The sequence below is a fragment of the Trachurus trachurus genome (assembly GCF_905171665.1).
Source record: "Trachurus trachurus genome assembly, chromosome: 4".
NCBI classification, from domain to species: Eukaryota; Metazoa; Chordata; class Actinopteri; order Carangiformes; family Carangidae; genus Trachurus; species Trachurus trachurus.
In genome coordinates this window covers 1,244,985-1,260,746 of record NC_139898.1, presented here as the reverse complement: position 1 = coordinate 1,260,746, position 15,762 = coordinate 1,244,985, and the positions used below count along the sequence as shown (strand labels likewise).

Genomic DNA, 15,762 nt, shown 5'->3' with positions numbered 1-15,762 from the left:
AAATACCATCTGTACCATAGCACATGAAGGCAGCATAAGACAACTCAATTTCCCAGGTGTCTTTGCTACAAGAACAACAAAGATGGCGACTGAGCTCGGTGCAAGTCGACGTGATATGAATCGTTAGGCGTACGACAGATGAGCTGAAGGAGCGTCTACCACACACAGCACTGCAGACAACCTACCGCTGCGGTGAACCCCGTCAACACACAGCTACCTGGGCCTCCACATTAACACAACACACACACACACACCATGCCTTCTCCCAAAGCCAAGACCCCGGCTCGCAGCGGAGGAAGCCCGGTGCTCGGCAGCACCAACGGCCGCTACGAGTTCATGTCGCTGACGAAGCCGCTGAACCGCTCCCCTCCGCCGCACAGCCTGCTGCAGCGGCAGGGCTCCGACCCCACCACCGCCCGGCTCAGAGCCTCGGAGAGCCCCACTCGGCGCCGGGGCTCCAGCTCCTCCACGGGCTCGGGGAGCGGCCAGGGGCCGGAGGAGGACGGCATACGGCTCAACCCGTCCTTCGTCCGCGTAGCGCTCAGCTCCCTGCTCGCCATCGACCTGTGGCTGTCCAAGCGGCTGGGGGTCTGCGCCTGCGAGGACTCGTCGTGGGGAAGTGTCCGTCCGCTCATGAAGCTGATAGAGATCTCTGGACATGGCATCCCCTGGCTGGCTGGCACCGCCTACTGCCTGTACAAGAGTGACAGCGCTGCAGGACAAGAAGTCATGCTCAACCTGCTCATGGGTAAATCAACAGCTCTGCTTATTGTGTCCCCGTGTGTGTGTGTGTGTGTGTGTGTGTGTGTGTGTGTGTGTGTGTGGTCCCCCGTGTGTCTGATGTAAACACACTGACAGACCCTCCAGCTGCTGTACAGATGCAGCAGCTGGGCTCAGATGCAGTATCTCTGTCGCAGCCTTTCTCTTCCTGCCTGATTAGATCTGATCTCAGCTGTAGAACCACCCCCCACCACCACCACGTTCTGCCCCATTCTACTCTTCCTCCATCAGTCCAGGTTGCGTCTCACCTGTTGATGTCAGTTGTTGTTTTTCTGCTTTTCCCTCATCTCTGTTCTACAAAGTCTACATTCTAGACACGGTGTGATTTCAAAAGCACAAGTAGTTCAGAATATCCGCTTCACGTGTGATAATGTTCAATGGGCTCTATGCACATCTCCACTTCCTGAATTTAAGGCAGCTCTTTTATTTCCTGTCTTACATTATTGGACAAACTGATTAAACAAGCTACTTATGATTATGTGCAGTATGTTCTGTAAGGGAGAAAAATAACCCAAACACACTGATCCGGTTTTGTTTTTCTTTTTTTCTTTTTTAAACTGGACTCATTCAAAAGAGGGTTTGGAGAATTGGACATGCTGAACAATCTAATCCAGAAGATTAATAGCAAGAAGACAAGGGGATCTTAATCCAGGTGTGTCTGACCATTGTGACTACTCAGACACACCTGGATTAACCAGTTTGTCCAATAATGTAAGACAGGAAACAAAAGAGCAGCCTTAAGTTCAGGAAGTAGCAGAGCTGTGCATAGAGCCCAATACGTTATCATTTCATAGCGTGGTGAATGTGCAGGTCACAACTTGTCCACGAGACTGTTTTGGAGTTGTTGGATTGTGTATTTGATGAGGGACAGGGGGCCTCAGTGGTTCCCAACCTTTTTTGGCTCATGACCCCATTTTGACATCACAAATTTCTGTCGAGCCCACAATCACCTGCAGTCACATGATCACGGCCGTCAATAATGCCTCAGCTCAGATATTTTTATATGCTGCATTTTATTTGAACTTGATTTATATTTGAGAAAGTGAAAAGAATACAGTTTAAGATTGTGTGTGGTGTTTTTAATCATTATTTTAAAAAGAATGATAATTAGTTAAAAGAATATTTTTATCAGTAATTTTTCTAATCAATTACTAGACATTCCAGGCGACCCCACGTGGGGCCCCAAAACCAAGGTTGAAAAACACTAGGGGACCTACACCATTCACCTCCGTTGTGTTCACTGAGCAGCTCCCGTCTCTGCCCCTCGGATCTCAAAACAACATGCAACAATAATGAAACAACAACATAACATACATACAACATATTGTCACGTGTATTGTTTTGCCTCGTGCTGACGGACCACTTGTTTACATGGAGGCTTGTTTATGCCGTTACCTGCAGCGGCTGTCGTCCATCTGCCGTCTGCCCAATTTCACATGAATGCAGCATGAAAAATACGATTGAGTTGCTTGTGCAACGCTAGATGGGAGTAATTTTTTTAAGGGGGTTGTATGATCTACAAATAGTAATAATAAGTACTTTAATTGCAGTAGAAGACTCTCTGCACTCCTCCCGGCCTATTTTCGCGGTCTAAAAGAGGTTTTACCTGGAAAAAAAATACACAGTTCCATTGTTCGCTATAATATCATTTTTTCCAGCCCCTCAAAGTGCAGGAAAAATGCAGTTTTTATTTGGACCTAACCAACTGCTGATCGGCGGGCGCTAACCCTGGGCGGAGGGATACGTGAGTTGGTTAGGTCCAAATAAAAACTGTGTTTTTCCTGCACTTTGAGGGGCTGGAAAAAATTAGCGAACAATGGAACTGTGTATTTTTTTCCAGGTAAAACCTCTTTTAGGCCGTGAAAATAGGCCGTTTCTTTGGGTCTGTTCACAACACTGTATGTTGTAAATCTCTGGGCAGGGCTATGGGCTGGCGTTGCTAACGGGAGGAGTGCAGAGAGTCTTCTACTGCAATTAAAGTACTTAGGGGCTATTTGTAGATCATACAACCCCACTTTAAAAAAATATGATTATGACTATAGGGATTATGACAATAGGCGAATTTGCCAAAATGTTGAACTATCCCTTTAATTTAGAATTTCACTCATTCTCACCCTGTTCTGTATTTCTAATAATTAGACACAGGAAAGGCTCGTGTTTCAATTAAAAGCCAGTAAAAATCTACAAAGGACTAAAATATGTTTCCTGCATGTAAACACACATGAAGCTCACAAGCCAAAAGGGGATGAAAGCATACAGCCCGTAGCGCCATGTAGGTTGGATTATTCAGGAAGGAGATGTGTGTGTTTCCATCCTGGTTGTTTTGCCACTGTTGGCGCTGACTTTGGTTGGTGTGTGATAGTGACGGTGACAGGTGTGTAACTAGGAGGCAGGTAGACACACGTCTGTCTCTGTTATCAGGTTAGGAAGCAGTGAACAACAGTTCCTCCTCTCTGCTGACTGTTTCCACAGGTTTGTGGACTGCTTTGTGTGTTTGTCTGTTTGGCTGTCTTTACACTGCACGGTTCAAGTGGCCCAATTCTGATTTTTTCCTCTGAAGTATCTTAGATTGGATCTGTAAGATGAATGTGTAAACAGGATAAATACGCGTTGAATCGGATACTGTCAGATCAGATTCAGGCCCCCGTTATATGTGGAAATAAATCAGATACAAATGGGAAATCTGCCAACGCATCTGCAGTCTAAACAGACAGATCAGATCTTTCCTGGCAACACGTGTCATACGTCATCAATGATCATATTAATTCACGTGCTCACGCGTCTCGCTGAACCTCTGTAGCCTGTGATTGACACGTGGGGCTGAGCTGGACTACTGTGGTCAGCTGTGGTCAGCTGTGGTCACTGTCACAGGAGTTACACTGTTTCATTTTTGTGGTGTCCGCGCGTCTGTTTTTCCCCCTCACTAGTTCTTGTTTTCATAGAGGCCTACAGACAGTAACATTCATTTCTATGCGGATCGATACGAGGGCAAGCGAAGGAGTGTGAAAAAAGAGAGCGCGCGAGATAAACACCAGATTTCAGGTTTTCCTACCGGCAAAAACTGAACCGAACTGATAAGAAGTCAAGAGAGGAAAAACAAACAATGTACACAAATGTGTCCAAGAGGCTGTCCCATCGAACGGTGGCACAACGTCACCGTCACTGTCAGCTGCTCATCTCACAGCAGCTCCGCTCCACGCAGCCACTTCACTAACTTTATTTTGTAACGTTCACTTTGTAAGTGACGTGTTGGATATAAACTCTGAGCACCAGACTCACCTTTGTTTAAAAATATTAGGCTATTACGTGACAATCTCCTGAAATCACTAGTTTATTTCCAGCGGGTTGTTTCATGCAAGCAGCAGGTGTTATGCAGATTATCAGATATGGGTCACTTCTGATAGAACATGTAAATAGACAGTCAAAAAAATCAGATATAGGCAACAAATCGGAATTGGGCATCAAGGTCTGCATTGTAAAGACAGCCTTAGTCCTGAAACTATTTGAATGAATTGGTAATTAATTTGACAGAAAATTGAAAAACATTTTGAGAATGGATCAGTATTTAATAGGGGTGTCACGATTCTCCAAATCCTCGATTTGATTTTCGATTTTAGGGTCACGATTCAATTCGATTCTCGATTTTTTTTCTTTTTCTTACAGCACAGAGGCCTATGCCATTTTCAGACGAGTCTAGTCTACCATCATTGGTTTTATTCATCACATTTTGTACAGTAAATCTTATTTCACAAGATGGGCTACATATAAGTGATGCAATTTCCATAATGTATCACATTAGGCACTAATGGGTCATTTAAATAATTTATTTACAATATAAAGGTAACAATTTTACCAAGAATGCCCCCAAAAATCATGATCCAGGGGCCAAAATTGCCCCCAAGGTTTCAAAACAAATATATTTATATCTGTACTACATTATCATAATTTTATTTTCATTAATTCACCATTGTGTCTCATTCTTTTCCTGATGTTGGTTTAAAGTAATGTAAACTGTAATTGTCGATCCTCTCTTTGACTTCGATGCTCGAGACCATGACGTAATTTCGATCGATTTCGATAAAAAATTGAAATCGTGACACCCCTAGTATTTAAAGTCATTTATTAAACAAGTGGCTGCCAGACCCAGCTTCTCAAATATGAGGCGCTGCCATTTTGAATGTCTTTATGTTATTCAGTCGTTCTTATCTGAGTATGGGAACTGAAACTCTTGACAAAGCATTTTGATGCTTTCGTTATCAAATACTGATTGTGCCTCATGATATAGGTACTCTGTTTTTATGACTGAAGAGATTGGTGCAGCACAAACGTAATGAGTCATTTAATGATACGATGTGGAGCTTCCCCAATAATAAGCTGCAGTTCTTTGAATTATGATCAATTTGTCTTGACGACCAGTCCAGAAAGTTTGTTTTTTAAGAGTAATTAAGTTTTGCAAACCAGGTAAGCATCAGAAAAGCCCACCCTAATGTCTGGAGAGAGGTGTCAAAGTGGTAGTCAACATACAGCTGGGATCTGACTATAGTGAATGAAAACGTATTGTTGCACAATGCACATTCACATTGAGTTGACTTCTAGCAGGAACTGGGTCACTGCCAGTGTGCCAGTGTTGCATTAATTTTTCAACACTGCTGCAGTCCTGGAGATAATGAAGCATCTGATCATTAAAAAAGAGCTAAATATATGCTCAATGCAACCACACAGCAACAAAAAAAACCTAAATACTGTACTACTCACATGTATCTACTCCTGTAACATCTTGTTATCTTTAAGAACATACAAAATGATGTTTACTCCTGACCTCGTGGCATATGAGCGACAGGAGCTATTTGAGCTCAAAATAGGGATGTCACGATTATCATGATTATTATGCATCAATTCATTTCAAACACTATTAATGTGTAAAATCAAATATAGTCATAATATAATTACATTACTAATTATTTCCACAAAGTACCTATTAAAATATGTCCAATTATTAAAGTGTTTGAAATATATAAGTCATTAATTGTCATCTATACCAAATGTTTAAGTTAATTTTAATTTAAAAAAATGTATTATTACAAATGACACTGACTCTAACATTTAAATTCCTACCAATTCAATGTTACGTATGGACCAGTATCTGTGCATTTACCTTTACTTTGGTGCACATCTGCCAGTACGGTTCATACAAAATCTTTTTTTGGAAAGTGGCGGTATTTAGGAATCTTTACGATCAATTAATTGTGGCGTTTAATACCGCGATTAATTGTGAAAACAAGTAACTGTGACATCCCTAGCTCAAAACGTCTGATGTGAAGCAGCCTGTGACCAGCCTACTTCAACAAGCAGCATTCATTGTTACTGATGTCAATGTAGCAGCAAAGGGCTCAGCCGGATGATCAGTGTGATGGATAACTCCTCACTACAGGCAATTTATTAAATTAGAAAATCTACTTAGTGCAAAAGGCCGATCAACATTTCCCACTGGACATGAACATGAGTAATGGAATGGACCAGTGTCTGGTCCGGTGCCAGTCCTGATCCAGCAGATGGTGACAAAGAGCTGGTAACCCTCTTACATTGATGTGTCTGTAAGGCTGAAGGCTATATTTGTTGAAGGCCCAGATTTTTTCTTGACCCGATTATCGATTTTTTCCAATAAAATGAAATTCAGATTTTGGCCTAATAGTTTAGTCTTTGATAGTTCTTGTTTTGATATTTTAGGCATTGAGCCTTTGTCAGTCAGGCTCCTATCACCTAAACCACAGTCAGCCACCAGGAGTGATATTTTTTGACTGGATATTTGTGGGTGTCGTCACTCGTGCCCATCATTGGCTTCAACACAAGGTTATGGACTTAAAACTATTAAAAAATTAAACTTCATCAGAGGAAATTCTCTGTTGTTTTTCAGTTGCTTTAATAGTGGAGACCACAAGATATTTTCTTTTTGATCCTCATAATTTTGGAATTAAAGCAGAAGTAAGCGGAATGTTTGTGTTAATAAATAAATAAATAAGTCTTAAAGGGACAACGAGGAGTTTCTCCATCGGCAGAACGAAAAATTCTGCGACAATAAAAAGTCTCATATTAATGTGGATGAATCTACGCTACCCACACTTGTTAATGAGCCCATTTTCAATAAATATATCGTTTTGTCTCTATTGTTATTTTGTTATTATTAGTGGTGGTGGAAATGCTGGTCGAGCCGACCAGTGTTTCTTTACTTTCGGTTTCGTGGCGAGTCATGAGAATAACGCCGCCGAATCTCCGTTTATGGTGGGAACTACGACGGTATGTGATCGTCTTCCAACCTCTGACTTTAATTCTTGATGAATGAAAACATGAGTCTGTCTTTCGCCGGTCAAAGAATTTTACGGTGCGGAGAGGCTCATAAATGTAGTGTGAAAACACTTTGCTTTTTCAAAACTCCTCGTTGTCCCTTTAAATAGTAGTAGTAAATAGGTCTGAAACACGGGTCTGTCAGTCACTCTGCTGTAAGCCGAGGAGAAAACTTTCCTTGTATCCTACAACCTTTATCCAATGAGGAGAGAGAACGGCATAAAGGGGCGGTCCTCTCTGTGTGTGCAGCCAAGGGATGCGCGTGAATGTGGTGACGTAGGGACGAGGGCGGGGACTGCTAACTCCATCTGCTGACAAGAAGTTAGACAAAACCACCGGATCACTTACTTCTGCTTTAAAGGGGACCTATTATGCTTTTCCAGCTTTTCAGACTTTTATATATGTTTAAAATGTTGGATAATGGTTCTAGAGGCCGTGGAAGTGTCATATCCTGAGGTTAATGCATTTGGAGGTAAACCCTGCTAGATAATTGGGATTTCTCTTGGATTTCTCTGCACACCTGTTACACTCGGTTGCGCTGACTTTTTTTTACATGAGGCACGCCATGACGTCATGGCGTGCCGGACTCCCCTACATGGTCATGCCGAGGTCTCTGCTCCAGCCGGCCCCGCCTCCTCCCATGGTGCTCTGTTGTGCCTGGTGTCACAGCGGAGAGCGGAGCGGTCTACTTCCTGCTTCTTCCCTGCATGTTTTAGCGCTGTAGCGCCACTTTACTGAGTTTTATTTAGAAGATTACGCCGACGTTTCATGTAAGTGAAGCTGTACCTGTGTGAGAAGCGACGTACCGCCGGGGCGACGTTGTTAACGCTGGACCGACGGAGCACCAGAGCTGCAGCGGCTCCTCACACAGGCAGAGCCCGTCTGCAGGCCTCCTTGGCCGGGCAGACGTCCGTCTGCAGGCCTCCTTGGCCGGGCGGGCGTCCGTGCTCATCGCGGTAGAGAAAACCATCGCTAATAAACATACCCGCAGGTTTTTTAGACGTTTACCGCTGTGTGGTTAGTCTATTTAGCAGAATGTTGGTCTCATTGATGAAATCTGACAATTGTGGCAGTTGAATTAGTTTGAATGAAAAGTGAAGCTGTGAGAAGGAGGAGGAGAGGAGGAGCAGTGCTGCGGAGCTCTGTAGTCTATGTGCACAAATCACCACATTTACATCAATAAATAACTGTTTTACAATGAACTGACCAGTCTGCATATATTTTTAATTTATTTTATATATTTATTTTTGCATTTTTATATTACATGTTACATGGTTACAGTAGCCTACATGGCAAAGACTACTCTATACCATCTTTGGTTAGGGTGAGACTAGGTCATGGGCACATTTCATTACACAATGTAGACTGGTCAGATACTGGAGATCTGGCAATTTGCCTACTGCAGATTTAGCTTTTGTTTGCATACTACATTTTGGCCAAATCAGTATAGGTACTAGTAGTAGACATCGTCATGGTAACGCAATGCTGAGGGAGTGGTTCATTTGCATTTAAAGGGAGGGGCCACTGAAACAGACCGTTTTGCACAGCCCTGTTTTTGAGAATGCTGTGATGTTTGATCTTTGGGGTATTTTGACCGAAGCACGTCACAGACATGTCTTTAAGACACCCAGGAACTATTTTAGTTTGTGCAAAAAGGAGCATAATAGGTCCCCTTTAAGTAGCGGACCAAACTCTGCCCACAGTCCACCAGTTGATGAGAACACGTAGTGACTCTGGATCTTTAGTGAGGCTATCATACATTTTTACATCCTGTATAACCTCAATCTGATTTTCTTATTCTATTGTCAATATCAGTTATCGGTGCAGGGTTGCAGGTGGACTGGAGCCAGTCCCATCTGCCATGGGCCAGGGAGGGGTACACTCTGTACAGGTCACCAGTGTATCGCAGGGCAATGAACCGTTCATTGGCACCTTCATTTTTATAGTCGTGCTACAAAACTGTGCCAAACACAGATTCAGAGCATACTGCTCTCTTTCATTGAAGCCCCTTGATGCACTTTATCATTCTGCACTTTAATCTATGACTATGTGTTCCGAACCCATCACTGTGTTCTCTATAACAAAGTCGGATGGCCATCCTTAAGTGTAAGAAGGGAGCAACACTGCATGGTCTTTATTTACATAGCTTTACCTGACATTTTACCTGTTAGTCTTACCAGTTTAATCTCATTTAGAGCTTGTAACTTGCACACCAGTTCACAGGATGCATTGGTTTGAAACATTCCTAGGGTGAATTCCGATTCTCCCCTTAGCCCTAGCCCTTGGCCCTAACCCTTTGTTTTGCGCGTTCACGTGAAGTGGTAGGGGTGTCCCGATTCTGGTTCAGACGAGGGTTAGGGGGAAGTGGTAGGGCTATCTCGCCCTCGAAACGGAGATTTTTCAGGGGCACACTACGGACCGAGGGCTATGGCAAGTTTCCCAGAATGCATCTTGCGGCAACCGGCAGCTGTTTTATTTCTCACTGTAGCGCTGTTATTACGTCATTTTGTTAAGTTTTTAAAAAAATTTCATGCGAGAAAGTAGCTGTTAAGATCCCCAATGTGCGGTCGGTTTATCCACATGAGGCTGTTTAGACGTTTGCTCCGATGTTTTTGGGAGAAGTGAAGCTCCACCTGTGGAGCAGATCAGCGGCTCGTCACGGAGACACCACCCCGTCCAGAGAGCTCGTCAGCCGGCCAACCTCCGTCGTCATCCCGGTAGAACGATCGCTAATTAACTTACCCACAGGGTTTTAAAGGTTTACCGCCGCGTAGTTACATTCTTTTTAGGAGATAAATGCTCGTCTCATTGATGAAATGTAACAATTGTCACATTAATTTGTTTGAATTAAAAGTGAAGCTTCATGTGTTTTGGACACAGAAGCAGCTGCCTGGGGGATCTGTAGCCTATACAGAAATCACCACATTTACATCAATAAATAAATGTTTTACAATGAACCAATCATTCTTCATTAAATTTTATTTTATTTTATTTTATTAAGTTAATGTGGTTCTGAATAGAGGATTTGTGGCAAAAGCTCGTCACGTCTGCTAATGTGAAAGCCAGCAGAGACGACTGATGACGTATGTGATTGTTGAAGTGGTGTCCCAATTCGTAGGGGTTGACTTTCAACCCTACTCCTTGTAGCTCCGTTTCAAGGGCAAGGGTTAAGGGGTAGGGGTAGGGGTAGGGATGAAAAATAGAATTGGAATTGGGCCCTAGTTTCAGGACAGAATTTGGGAAGGCTGTCTTTCAATTCTATGCCCCTCAGAAGTGGAATAACTGGCAGAACTGTCTGAAACTTGATCACCTTATTTCTCTAGATAGCTTTAAGAATTTACTATTAAAGGTGCAATCCCAGGCGGCTGGACTTCCGATTTTTGCTTGAATTCCACAGTCCATTCAGGAATCACCAGAACCACGAGCTGCTGACCGGCGCAGCCGTTGCCAGGACAACACAACTTAACATTGAAATGGACAACACAACTTAGCATTGAAATGCATGCGCAGTATAGAATGCACGTTGATTTGGCAGTTTGATTGACAGGCGGGCCATCCGACCAAAGTTGTCTGAGACTAATTTGATTGGTTGGCACAATTTTGGCTCCTGCTCCTTACACAGATGACCAAATTTTGTCACCGATATGTCAAACCGATATGTCAAAAAATGGAGAGTTACTTAGTATTGGTTTAGATCAGGGGTGGGCAATTATTTTTTCCAGAGGGCCACACTGACTCCGATAAAGTGAGTGAAGGGCCACACGATTCGAAATCAAATTGAAACATCAAATATTTATTGCTGAATTATATATAATTATATATTAGCCTATATAACTACATATATTTGGTGGAAATGATTGCATTACAATAGGCTGACAGCCCACAATCATGTAATCACATTTTCAACTTATATCCATCACAGATCACTGAAGAAACATGCTGTATTATGATATAAATATGGACTCAAGGCAGATTGTTTTATCAAAACTTACTGACCATAAATGACTGCACCAATTAATAATGTTCCCAGACACCTCAATATTAGGCTACAATTAAGCACTCAGATCCTTTTCAGTTCTGATTCAGTGAGACTGTTCTATTTGTATGTAGATAACCTACGAAGAAACACAATACTCATTTGCTGCTGCCTAACAGCACCAACATGAAAAAAAGACTGATTTGATTACAAGCGTAGCCATTGGTGGATGGAGGCTTCAGACGCACGTGGCTACAATCAGTCATATGGTCGATCACGTCAGAAAACCCAGCCATCTCATAAAATGCTCTTTTAATCACAGTTTGCTAATAATTAGGTGCCGTGATGGGGCTTTGTAACCGTCAGCAGTTATGATTCGGCTGACGGAGGGTTGTGAAACACCGGCCCGGTCCCGGTGATCAGAAACTCCGCTGTGGAGAAAACCTGCACCAGAGCGGCTCCTCTCTCTCCTCAGTCGGAGCTCCGGTGTCAGACAGAGAAAGAGACTGAGCAGCCGTCTGTCTTCTACCTGGAGGAGGTTACGTTGTTACTTTCTGTCTGCGATGTGCAGGCTGCTGTTCTAACAGGGCTGTCACTGTTTCAAACAGCTGATTAGTGCGCATCAACGTAATAAAAGCAATCGGGTCATAATAACAGTTCGGCTCGCACTTCGGCTCGCGGGCCGGATTGAGACGGCATGCGGGCCGGGTCTGGCCCGCGGGCCGTAAAATGCCCATGTATGGTTTAAAGGGATATTTTAACATTTTGGCAAATTCGCCCATTGCCATAATCCCTATAGTTTTAGCAGTAGGTTCATTACCTTTAATGGTTGGTGCAAGTTGTTTTTCGATAGACGGGGCAGAGACACGAGCTGCTCAGCTAACTCAACGGAGACATATGGTATTTCCAGCTTTCCCTCATCAAACTCATCAAATACACAATCCAACAACTCCAAAATGCTCTGGTGGACAAGTTGTGACCTGCACATTCACCACGCTAAGAGATAATAACACAACGTTACCAGACAGAGTTGTTTTAGAGGTAAATGCAGCCGGAACTACATCCCAGACACGGCTGCTGGGCGGAGTGATTCTAAAAGCGCAAGTAGTTCTAAGTATTTGCTTCATGTGTCTTAATGTTACATATTATACGTTGTTATCTCATAGCCTCTCAGGATACCTAGTGTGGGAGTTGCATGTGCCCCATGAACACCGTTTGACCATTTTAAACTTAAAATGTCAAGAAAAAACATATAAAAACGAATGAAAACTGACTAACTGCAATGCATTTCAATGGACGTGGAAGCAGAGAATGTCCGAGTGTATGGGCTAGCTATGCGCACTGTGATTGGCTCATCGCGTTTGGGGGCGTGGCTTAGCCATAGGTCAATTGTGGCAATGTTTGTATAATCCATGGTAACACATCTTCCTCCTCCTCCTCCTCCTCTCCTCCTCTCTTCCTCTCCTCCAGGCCTCCTGTTGGATCTGATCCTGGTTGCCATCGTTAAGGCGGTGGTGCGTCGGCGTCGGCCGGCACACAACCGTATGGACATGTTCGCCACCTTCTCCGTGGACCGCTACTCGTTCCCCTCCGGGCACGCCACCCGCGCCGCCATGTGCGGAAGGTTCCTGCTGGCCCACCTGGTGCTGGCCGCCCCGCTCCGAGTCCTGGTCCTGCTGTGGGCCGGCCTGGTGGGGCTGAGCAGGGTGCTGCTGGGCAGACACAACGTGACTGATGTGATGTTTGGTTTCTGGATGGGCTACTGGCAGTACAACCTGGTGGAGATGCTGTGGCTGTCGCCTCAGACCCTGCAGGGGCTTCTGGGACAGTTAGCTTAACATTAAGGACTGGAGAAGAAGGTGGTGCGGCTGTGAGAGCACTCAGCACAGCTTCCGTCTTCGAGGCTCACACAGAAGAGATGGATGGTGGTTTCGTTGACTAGAGAGGAGAGTTTTGTCACACAGTTTTCTCCATTTATTATCTGACACTTCATCCTATGGCAGCAAATAGATTTTCTGTGTCAAATGGCGCAGGGTTTTTACTCAGCTTATATTCTGAAACCACGTCAGCTGCATCCACACTCACCTCATACATGGACAATGTTGTGACAGTTGTGTTGAACCTGGGAAATGAGTTGAAATGTAGAGAGACGTCAAGGTTCATTTAAAGGGCTGCAACCATCAATTATTTTCATTATCGATTAATCTGTTGATTATTTAAATGATTAATTGTTTAGTTTCAAAAACTATTGAAAAATATCAATCAGTGTCTCCCAAACCAAAAGATGACGTCCTCAAATGTCTTGTTTTGTCCACAAACCAAAAAGACGCTCAGTTTATTGTCATAAAGGAACAAAGAAATCAGAAATATTCACATTTAAGAAGCTGGAATCAAATTTTTCTTTAAAAAAAAGTCAAAATTCTGTTATGTTATTCAATTATCAAAATCGATTATTGTTCGATTAATCGTTGCAGCTCTAGTTCATTTATCGTCATTCCAAAACGTGCTTTCACATGAGCAGAACAAAATTCATACTCAGGTGCCAGCAGTGGAATATCGTGACAGTAAAATGTACATGTTATATAATGAAATAGAAAGCAGCAGCAGGGGGCTGAGGGTTGAGTTAATGAAGCAGTGAGTTGGTCAGCCTCACAGCCTCAGCTGGGATGTCCTGTCTTTGATGCTCCACAGCCTTCTGCCTGAGGGGAGGGGGGACAGACGCTCCATTTGCTGGCTGGGTGGGGTGGAAGCTCTGCTCCTGCACCTGCTGACATAGATGCCCTGGATGGAGGGGCAGAGACAGATATGAGCACACTCTGCAGTGCCTTCCTGTCAGCAGCACAGCAGTGTGTGTACCTCACTGTGATGCTCTACTACACACACCTAGAGAGAGAGCAGGACTGGGGTTCTGCAAGAAGTAAAGACATGTGTTACTGTCTTCCTGATGCTGGCCGTGTCCACCCAAACTGGGGACCACAGCTGCTCCAGCAGTGTAGAGAGGAGGGGGGTTGTAGACTCTCCTCCTGAAGTCGACAATCACCTCCTTTGTCCTCCCCACGTTAAAGGGATAGTTCACCCAAATTTCACTCATTATCTACTCACCCTCATGTCGACTAAGAGCTGTGAAAATCTGTGAGAGTCCTCCATCCCTTCTCTGAGTTACGGGGGGGTCCGTGCAGCAGTATTTGTCCATATAATGGTTGTCAATGGATACCAACTTTCTTCGTCCAAAAAGACACACCAAAAAACATCCAAATACATCCATACTGCTCGTCTGTAATGTCCCTCTTGTGTTGAAGCCCCGACATGAGAAGTTGTTCTGAAAAAAATTAAAGAAGTCTATATTTTAAGCTTGTTTGTAGTGGAAGCTCCCAGTGTCTCAGTTCACTGCTCTTCCTGTGTCAGTGCAAGTCTCGCGTGATTTGCACTGACCAGCGGAACAATTTCTCATGTCGGGGCTTCAATACAAGAGGGACATTACAGGCGAGCAGTATGGAGGTATTTGGATGTTTTTTGGTGTGTCTTTTTGGACGAAGAAAGTTGGTATCCATTGACAACCATTATGGACAAATACTGCTACGCGGACCCCCCCGTAACTCAGAGAAGGCACGGAGGACTCTGAAACTTCTCACAGCTCTTAGTTGACATGAGGGTGAGTAGATAATGAGAAATGATGACATTTGAATTTTGGGTGAACTATCCCTTTAATGCAGAGGTTGTTTTATTGGCACCAGTCCTCTGGTCTCTCCACCTCCCATTAATTAATCCCACCATGACTGTGTCATCAGCACATTCCACAGTACAACTGCTCTGATGATGTTTGTCTCAACAGTCATTGGTGAAAACAATGACCTTGTGTTTCGTTGCCATAGCTTTTACTCTAGTGATTCCTGCATTTAGTAGCAGAGGGTGGTGGGCAGGGACCCGCATGATGGAGATGTGGTGAGAGGAAACCAGATGATGCATCCTGTTTATCATTTATTTCAGAAAACTAATTCTAATTGGGTTTTGCACTGTATAGGACAAATCTCCTTGTTGTTTACAACTACTTCCGGGTAGAAAACCAGCATGAGAACAATAGTGACGGACGAGAGTTTCGCTATATATCTAATTTTTCATGTTACTATATCGCCGTTTAGACTAATCTGATGTTTGTAAAGTCTATAAAACCAATGATTGGACAAACATTACTATTTACGTGTGCACATGGTTATCAGAGATTAGCCGGGCTAACGGTTAGCTACCTGTTTAACTTTAATAACTCAGTGACTCAATAAACGCTCCATGAAAAAATATTTTCTCCAGCGGATATCTGAGTTCCAACATGACTGAGCTAACTGGAGTAGTTTCATGTCGTGTCCCACAACGGGAGGGTTTTAACAGCTGACGTCCTAATGTTAGCTTAGCTACCGTTAGCTTAGCTACGGCTAGCTTAGCTACCGTTAGCTGTCCCTGTCAGCTGAGCCACTGATGCTTTCTAGACACCGTGATTCCCCAAAACTGAATAAATACAACACATAGCAACACAAAACACACTTACAGAAAAAGTAAGAAAAAAATTTCAGATATGTCTAAACGGTGATAGGGCGTGAAAAATATGATATATAGCTAAACTCTCGTTCGTTACGTGCTGGTTTTCTACCCGGAAGTAGAATGTAAACAAC

At 43.6% G+C, this 15,762-nt stretch overlaps 1 protein-coding gene across 1 annotated transcript; it reads left to right on the top strand.

The window, feature by feature from the left end:
• Positions 1–97: 97 nt before the first annotated feature.
• Positions 98–13,794, top strand: plpp6 (phospholipid phosphatase 6). Its single transcript, XM_083970657.1, has 2 exons — positions 98–748; positions 12,569–13,794. The coding sequence occupies exons 1-2, from the start codon at positions 256–258 to the stop codon at positions 12,934–12,936; spliced, it is 861 nt and encodes a 286-aa protein (XP_083826783.1). The 5' UTR covers positions 98–255; the 3' UTR covers positions 12,937–13,794.
• Positions 13,795–15,762: the final 1,968 nt, after the last annotated feature.

Coding starts and splice junctions, on each gene's coding strand:
- plpp6 (XM_083970657.1), top strand. CDS start 256: ATGCCTTCTCCCAAAGCCAAGACCCCGGCTCGCAGCGGAGGAAGCCCG. Junction 749..12,568: donor CATGCTCAACCTGCTCATGG/GTAAATCAACAG, acceptor CCTCTCCTCCAG/GCCTCCTGTTGGATCTGATC.